Consider the following 9,480-nt stretch of genomic DNA (forward strand, 5'->3'; position numbering starts at 1 on the left):
TTGTTTCTACCTATGACTATCCTGAATAATGTTTCTATGAACATGGGTGTACAAAAATAGTCTTTCAAACAACACTGTTAATCTGTACAGATACTGTCACTGAAATTGGGAACATTGATACCAATTGCTGACACCTAAATTATGAATCAGCTTTAGCTAATCCTTGCACTGAATATTCCTCTCAAGACCTCAAAAGCCATCTTTGTGCATCTAATCAGATGTTTTCTCTTGAAAATATGCTGGGAAAATGTTAAATAACTAGCTTAAAAATTAAGAGCTCCTGGAGATTGATACGCCCAGAGAAATGGGCATACACCAAAATCCACGTGACTTGTGAAGGCATTATGGAAGATGTTCCTCGTCCTTCTGGGCCAGAGAGAGCTCAAGAGTTGAATTGGGCATATTATAAATTAGTATCTCATTTCTCCACAACTTTTTCTCAACAGCAGAGTCAGGAATGGCTAAAGAAAATCATACTGTAAAACATGAGTTTATCCTCACAGGATTTACAGACTACCCAGAGCTGAAGACCCTTCTGTTTGTGGTGTTCTTTGCCATGTATCTGATCACCATGGTGGGGAATCTTGGCCTGGTGATACTGATTTCAAAAAAGCATCATCTTTTCACACCAATGTACACCTTTCTGGGCAACCCCGCTCTCGTGGATTCTTGCTGTGCCTGTGCCATTACTCCTAAGATGTTAAGGAACTTCTTTTCTGAAAACAGAACGGTTTCCCTCTATGAATGCATGGCACAATTTTATTATCTTTGCACTGTTGAAACTGCAGACTGCTTTCTTCTGGTGGTAATGGCCTATGATCACTATATGGCCATATGCAGCCCTCTGCAGTACCATACCAGGATGTCAAAGGAACTCTGCATTCAGATGACCACAGAGGCTTACATAGCTGGAAACCTGCGTTCTATGATTCATATAGGGCTTCTATTTAGGTTAGTTTTCTGTGGATCAAATCACATCAAACACTTTTATTGTGATATTCTTCCTTTATATAGGCTCTCCTGTGTTGACCCTTATGTCAATGAACTGGTACTGTTTATCTTTTCAGGCTCAATTCAAGTCTTCACAATAGGTAGTGTCTTAATATCTTATCTCTACATTCTCTTTACTATTTTCAAAATGAAATCCAAAGAGGGAAGGGTCAAAGCCTTTTCTAGCTGTGCATCCCACTTTTTGTCAGTTTCATTATTTTATGGATCTCTTTTTTCATGTACATTAGACCAAATTTGCTTGAAGAATGGGATAAAGATATACCAGCTGCTATTGTGTTTACAGAAGTAGTTCCTTTACTAAACCCTTTTATTTGTAGCCTGAGAAATAAGGAAGTAATAATTGTTTTGAGGAAAATTCTGAAGAAAAAAATTTGAAACAAATGGGGTCTACTGTACCTTAATGACTTAAATGCAGAAAAAAAAAACTTCTAAGTGAAATTACACAGAGAAAATGCACAAATTGTATGTAAAATATTAAAACATATCATAATGCATTCAATTTAAGTAGCAGTACATAAGGGAGAAAATATACAAGAAGGAGAAAATTATACTAAATCTTAATTCAAATTAACAAAAATCAAAACCAAATTTTGAAATAATTCAAGAAAAACACAGTATGCTGCCAAGGTCATGGATTGTGTCAGCATCGGGGGATATCAGCACCCAAAAGAAAAACAATTATATCTCAGTAAAACTGAAAAATGTTTTTAAATTGTCAGACTGAGGAAAAGAAAAGGAAGAAAACCAACAAAATTAGCAATTTCAAGTATAAAGGAAAATCCGATTACGCATTAATAGCCAGCCCACATTAATAGTTTGGAGCATGAGCACTCCAGTTATGCTAAAAGGGTTTAAGGGTATATGAACCTTCAACCAATGAAATCACTTACAACCATGAGTGACAAAGCTGAGGCAAGTGAATTTTGAGGAATTACTTTTAATAGCATTTTGAAGGACATTGTAGTTAGAATAGAGGCAGTTAGGAAACAAAGGTGTGAAATAAAAGTGAATGTTATATTTCCAAGTTGAATTTCCTATGGAGTTGCGTAATTAAAGATGGAATGTCGGGCTTCCCTGGTGGCGCAGTGGTTGAGAGGCCTCCTGCCGATGCAGAGGACACGGGTTCGTGCCCCGGTCCGGGAAGATCCCACAAGCCGCAGAGTGGCTGGGCCCATGAGCCATGGCTGCTGAGCCTGCGCGTCCGGAGCCTGTGCTCTGCAACGGGAGAGGCCACAACAGTGAGAGGCCCACATACCACAAAAAAAATAAAAAAGCCAAACTCATAAAAATAGGGTAAAATCGTGGTTACTAGGGGCAGGGGGATGGGAGAATTGGAGAGATGTTTGAGGGTATAAACTTGAAACTAATAGTTTCACGGTAACCTTGGACATGCCCGAGTCTTGTATGTCTTTCAGAAATTTAAAATTGGTATCATAAATTATTTCTATTAATTTGAAGTTTTCATTAATTTTTTATTAAAATAAATTTTTGACTAAATAAAGATATGATTTCCCCATTTTTTTCAAAGAAGGTAAACTTGTTAATGGGATCGGGTTCATTCATTACTTGAAAAAATGTTTATTAATATGTCTGTAGCATCAAAACTGGATATATGAAGTAGGAGAGGAAATATGCTATTAAACAAAACAACATAAATATACAATATAACATAGTATAGTGACTATATTTATTCAAAATATTTCATGTATAAATACTTAACAGATACAGTCATAACTTAGTTCCATCTTGTATAGCTCACAAGTCACAAGTAGAAAAGGTTACATTTTGCTACAAATATTTACACTGTACTTGTTTCAGCAAAAATTTACTAATATTCCACGGATCTTATAGTTAATGGATAAACAATTTTCAAAACTTCAGAAAACTGAATTTTAAAGATAGTTTTTTAAAAATATAGCATAATCAACTATACTCCAATATAAAATAAAATTTTAAAAAATTAAAGAAATTTTAAAAAATATATGTAACAATTTTCTTTATGACTCTATAATGACACAGACAATATGTTTTAAAATATTTCTTAAGGAAATACTTAGTGGTTAACTATACAAACTCTTAAAAATCAAACATATTTTGGACATTAAAAGGATAATAAGGGGGCTTCCCTGGTGGCGCAGTGGTTGAGAGGCCGCCTGCCGATGCAGGGGACACGGGTTCATGCCCCGGTCTGGGAAGATCCCACAAGCCGCGGAGCGGCTGGGCCCGTGAGCCATGGCCGCTGAGCCTGCGCATCCGGAGCCTGTGCTCCATGACGGGAGGGTCCACAGCAGTGAGAGGCCCGCCTACCGCAAAAAAAAAAAAAAGGATAATAAGGGAATATTATGAACAACTCTATGCCCATAAATTTGATAATCTGGATGAAATGGACCAATTCCTTGAAAAACACAATCTGCCAAAACTCATACAAAAAAAAATAGACAATCTAAAAAGCGTATACCTATTAAAGAAATTGAATCAATGATTAATAACCTTCCAAAACAAAAAGTACCAGGCCCAGATAAGTTCAACTGATAAATTCTACAAAACATTTAAGGAAGAAATTATACCAATTCCCTACAATTTTTTTCTGAAGATAGAGGCAAAGGGAATACTTTCTAACTCATTCTATAAAGCCAGCATTACTCTAAAACGAAACCAAAGACAATATAAGAAAACTACAGACAAATATCTCTCATAAACATAGATGCAAAAATTCTCAACAAAATATTAGCAAAGTGAATCTAACAATGTATATAAAGCCTATGCACCATGACCAAGTGGAATTTATTGCAGGTATGCAAGGCTGGCTCAATATTCAAAAAAGAATTAATGTAATATTTTACATCAACTGGCTAAAGAAGAAAAATTACATGATCACCTTAATAGATACATAAAGAGCATGTGACAAAATTCAACACCCAACAAAATTCAACATTCACTCATGATAGAAACTCTCAGTAAGCTAGAAATGGGGAAAAACTTCCTCAACTGGACAAATAATATCTACATAAAACCTAGAGTTAACATCAAACTTAATGGTGAGAAACTTGAAGCTTTCCCACTAAGATCAGAAACAAAGCAAGCAAAAGCACCAAAGCTTTTCAACATTGTGCTGGAAGTGCTAGCTAATGCAATGAAACAGGAAAAGGAAATAAAAGGGATACTTGTTGAGAAGAAAGAAATAAAACTGTCTTTGTTCACAGATGACATGACTGGCTATGAAGAAAATCTGAAAGAATCAACAAAAAACTCTTGGAACTAATAAGCAATTATAGCCAAGTTGCAAGATACAAGGTTAGTACAAAGGTTACACAAAAGTATATTTTAAGGTATTGCTTTTCTATATAACAGAAATGAACAAGTGGAATTTGAAATTAAAAACACAGTGCCATTTACATTAGCACCCATAAAAATGAAATACTCAGGTATAAATATTTTAAAAATATGTATAAGATCTATATGAGGAAAACTATCAAACTTTGATAAATCAAAGGAGACTAAAATCAATGGAGAGATATTCCATGTTCATGGGTACAAAGGTTCAATATTGTAAAGGTGCTCCAAATTGATCTATAGATTCAATGCAATCCCAATCAAAATCCAGGCAAGTTATTTTGTGGCTATTGACAAACTGATTCTCAAGTTTCTATAAAGAGGCAAAAGACCCAGAATAGTCTACACAATATTTAAGGAGAACAAAGTTGGAGAACTGACACCACCTAACTTCAAGACTTACTATAAAGCTACAGTAATCAAGACAGTATGGTATTGGCATAAGAATAGACAAATAGATCAATGGATAGAAGAGAGAGACCAGAAATAGACCCACATAAACATGATCATAAGATCTTTGACAATGGAGCAAAAACAATGCAATGGAGCCAAGACTGTTATTTCAACAAATGCTGCTAGAACAACTGAACATGCAAAACAAAACAAATAAACAAAAAAGTCTAACATACCTTACACCCTTCACAAAAATTAACTCAAAATGTATCATATGACAGTTTCTAGGTCCATCTACATCTCTACAAATGACCCAATTTCGTCCCCTTTTAGAGCTGAGTAATATTCCATTGTATATATGTACCACATCTTCTTTATCCTTTCCTCTGTTGATGGACATTTAGGTTGCTTCCATGTCCTAACTATTGTAAATAGTGCTGCTATGAACATTGGGGTGCATGTGTCTTTTTGAATTATGGTTTTCTCTGGGTATATGCCCAGTAGTGGGATTGCTGGGTCAGATGGTAGTTCTTTTTTTAGTTTTTTAAGGAAACTCCATACTGTTTTCCATAGTGGCTGTATCAATTTACACTACCACCAACAGTACATGAGGGTTCCCTTTTCTTCATACCCTCTCCAGCATTGTTTGTAGATTTTTTGGTGATACAGAGTGAAGTAAGTCAGAAAGAGAAAAAAAAAATCGTATATTAAGGCATATATGTGGACTCTAGAAAAATGGTATAGATAATCCCTTTTGAAAAGCAGAAATAGAGACACAGACATAGAGAACAAATGTATGGACACCAAGGGGGAAGAGGGGTGGGAGGAATTGAGAGATTGGGATTGACACATATACACTATTGATACTATGTATAAAATAGATAACTAATGAGAACATACTGTATAGCACAGGGAGCTCTGCTTAATGCACTATGGTGACCTGAGTGTGAAGGAAGTCCAAAAGGAGGGGATAAATGTATATGTGTGGCTGATTCATTTTGCTGTACAATAGAAACTAACACAACATTGTAAAGCAACTATACTCCAATAAAAATTAATTTTAAAAAATGTATTGCAGACATAAAGGAAAAATGCAGTATTATAAAATTCCTAGAAGATACCAGGAGAAAATCTAGATGACTTTGGGATTGACAATGAGTTTTAAGATACAAGACCAAAGCCATGATACATAAAAGAAAGAATTGATAAGCTGGACTTCAATAAAATTAAAATTTTCTGCTTGCAAAAGACACTGCCAAGAGAATGAAAAGACAAGCCACAAATCAGGAGAAAATATTTGCATAAGACACATCTGATAAAGGGCTGTTATCCAAAATATAGAAAGAACTCTGAAAACTCAACAATAAGAAAACAAACAACCAGATTTAAAAAGGTGCTCATAGCCATCAGCAAAATGCAAATTAAAACAATGAGACACGGTTACACACCTAGTAGAATGGCTAAAATCTGGAATAATGACACCACCAAATGCTGGCAAAGATGTGGTGCAACAGGAATTCTCATTCATTCCCGGTAGAAATGCAAAATTGTACAGCCACTTTGGAAGACAGTTAGGGAGTTTCTTACAAAACTAAACATATTCTTATATCATCCAGCAATCTCACTCCTTGGTATTTACCCAAAGGAGTTGAAAACTTATGTCCACACAAAAACCTGTGTATGTTTATAGCAGCTTTATTCATAATTGCCATAACTTGGAAGCAACCAAGTTACCCTTCAGTAGGTGAATGGATAAATTGTTGTATGTCTAGACAATGAAATATTACTCAGAAATGAGCTATCAAAGCCATGAAAAGACGTGGAGGAAACTTTCATGCATTTTATTAAGTGAAGGAAGCCAATCTGAAAAAGCTATATACTGTGTGATTCTAAATGTATAGCATTCTGGAAAAGGCATAAAACTATGGAGATAGTAAAAAGATCAGTGATTGTCAGGGGTTGGGGGAAAAGATGGACAAATAGCAGGAACATAGAGGATTATTAGGACAGTAAAAATATTCTGTATGATACTATAATGGTGGATACTTGTCACTATCAAGGTATCCAAAGCCGTAGAATGTACAACACCAAGAGTGAACTCTAATGTAAACTATAGACTTTGGGTGATAATGATGTGTCAACCAATGTAATAAATGTACCACTCTGGTGGGGATGTTGAGAATGGAGAAGACTATGCATGTGTGGGAACAAGGGGTATATAGAAAATCTCTGCACTTTCTGCTCGATTTTGCTGTGAACCTAAAGCTGTTCTCATAAATAATGTCTATTAAACATAAGCAAAAATCAAACACAGTCTGTAGCTCACACAGCAATCTTCTTATCTCAGCTCTGCCTAACCAAGTGCTCTGTGATTTTATCAGTTACTAGCAAAGACCAGTCTCATTTTATCCCTTCAAAGTCTTCATCTGATTTCTGGTTTCTGCTGCTCTTTTGCCATCTATACTCATTATGATGCTGAGCTGAAAAAGTTCAGATTATTTTATGGTATAAATTCTCCCATGTGGCCTCTTTTCATCTTCTCTGTAAAATAACAAATACATGACAATTCCAATTTTCACCTAAAACTGACTGTAAAAAACAGTCTCTTGCTTGTTTTTCTATCTGTTTCCCTGTTTCCTGTTTGTCTCTGGACAAAATCAGAAGGCTTTTTCTTTCATTTTAACTTTTTCCAAAAGTTGTCCTTGCATTTGGCCAACCTATTTTTGAGGTTTATAATATGTGAAGCCCTAAGGTAGATCCTGGGTGGAAATAAAAATTAAATATGACCTAATATTGACTTGAAAGGATAGAATTTGTTCTCAAGAAGCAAAGCTATTTCAGGTTAACCCTTGTGAAATGTTTTTGTAGGACAAAAATTGATAGAATATTGACAATGTCATGGTTCATTCCAATATATATTCACAAATAATTCCAATAGTAGCATGACCATCAAGCATCTTTTCTTATACCCAGAATCTCATTAAAATATCTGTGAGTCATCCCATAATCAGAGTGGCCCTCAGTCTTTGCCCACTATCTCAGCAGGTACTTCATGCAAACTTTAATTTCTGCCTCTGACACTTTTCTTTAGAGGGGCCCAAATTCACCACAGGGGCCAGACCAGGAATGAAAAATATATATTCTCCCTCTTATGCCAAAATTATCTCTCTCAAAACTAATCGTCACAAGTTAGATTTCCAGAGAAATAGTCTGTTCAATGGAGTTTTCTGTGCTGTATGTTTATTAGAGAGTGCCCTGGGGGATAACTCTTGTGGAAGAAAGAGTTTTAAAGGATTTGTCAGGGGGAGAGACCCAATATAATACAGACCCCTGACAGCATGTGCTGACTCCACAAATACCCTAGAGCTAAAAGAGTTCAGAGTTCTCAAGAGAAAATGAGCATAGGAAAAAATAAAACAGAGGCTTCCGGGAAGATGGCGGAAGAGTAAGACGCAGAGATCACCTTCCTCCCCACAGATACACCAGAAATACATCGACACGTGGAACAACTCCTACAGAACACCTACTGAACGCTGGCAGAAGACCTCAGACCTCCCAAAAGGCAAGAAACTCCCCACGTACCTGGGTAGGGCAAAAGAAAAAAGAATAAACAGAGACAAAAGAATAGGGACGGGACCTGCACCAGTGGGAGGGAGCTGTGAAGGAGAAAAGGTTTCCACACACTAGAAGCACCTTCGCGGGCGGAGAGGGAAAGCTTCGGAGCCGCGCAGGAGAGCACAGCAACAGGGATGAGGAGGGCAAAGCGGAGAGATTCCCGCACAAAGGATCAGGGCCGACCAACACTCACCAGGCCGAGAGGCTTGTCTGCTCACTCGCCGGGGCAGGCGGGGCTGGGAGTTGAGGCTCAGGCTTCTGTCGGAGCGCCGGGAGAGGACTGGGGTTGGCAGCGTGAACACAGCCTGCAGGGGGTTAGGGCGCCACAGCTAGCCGGGAGGGAGTCCAGGGAAAAGTCTGGACCTGACGAAGAGGCAAGAGACTTTTTCTTCCCTCTTTGTTTCCTGGTGCGCGAAGAGAGGGGATTAAGAGCGCTGCTTAAAGGAGCTCCAGAGACGGGCGCAAGCAGCGGCTAAAAGCGCGGACCCCAGAGACGGGCATGAGATGCTAAGGCTGCTGCTGCCTCCACCAAGAAGCCTGTGTGCGAGCACAGGTCACTATCCACACCCCCCTTCCGGGGAGCCTGTGCAGCCCGCCACTGCCAGGGTCCCGGGATCCAGGGACAACTCCCCCGGGAGAACGCACGGCACGCCTCAGGCTGGTGCAACGTCACGCCGGCCTCTGCCGCCGCAGACACGCCCCACACGCCGTGCCCCTCCCTCCCGCCGGCCTGAGTGAGCCAGAGCCACCGAATCAGAGACTCCTTTAACCCCGTCCTGTCTGAGCAAAGAACAGACGCCCTCCAGCGACCTACATGCAGAGGCGGGGCCAAATCGAAAGCTGAGACCCTGGGAGCTGTGAGAACAAAGAAGAGAAAGGGAAATCTCTCCCAGCAGCCCCAGAAGCAGCGGATTAAAGTTCCACAATCAACTTGATGTACCCTGCATCTGTGGAATACATGAATAGACAACGAATCATCCCAAATTAAGGAGACGGACTTTGAAAGCAAGATTTATGATTTTTTCCCCTTTTCCTCTTTTTGTGAGTGTGTAAGTGTATGCTTCTGTGTGAGATTTTGTCTGTATAGCTTTGCTTCCACCGTTTGTCCTAGGGTTCTGTCCGTTTTTA

The 9,480-nt window shown here is 38.4% G+C and overlaps 1 protein-coding gene across 1 annotated transcript; it reads left to right on the plus strand.

The window, feature by feature from the left end:
* Positions 1-457: 457 nt before the first annotated feature.
* LOC112409250 (olfactory receptor 5K1-like) lies at positions 458-1,386 on the plus strand. The gene is given in 2 exon segments (XM_024759239.1): positions 458-1,220; positions 1,223-1,386. Coding segments are annotated over 2 exon segments (927 nt in total).
* The last annotated feature ends 8,094 nt before the right edge of the window (positions 1,387-9,480 follow it).

Source organism: Neophocaena asiaeorientalis, unplaced genomic scaffold, assembly GCF_003031525.2.
Source record: "Neophocaena asiaeorientalis asiaeorientalis breed wild unplaced genomic scaffold, Neophocaena_asiaeorientalis_V1.1 scaffold197, whole genome shotgun sequence".
NCBI lineage: Eukaryota > Metazoa > Chordata > Mammalia > Artiodactyla > Phocoenidae > Neophocaena > Neophocaena asiaeorientalis.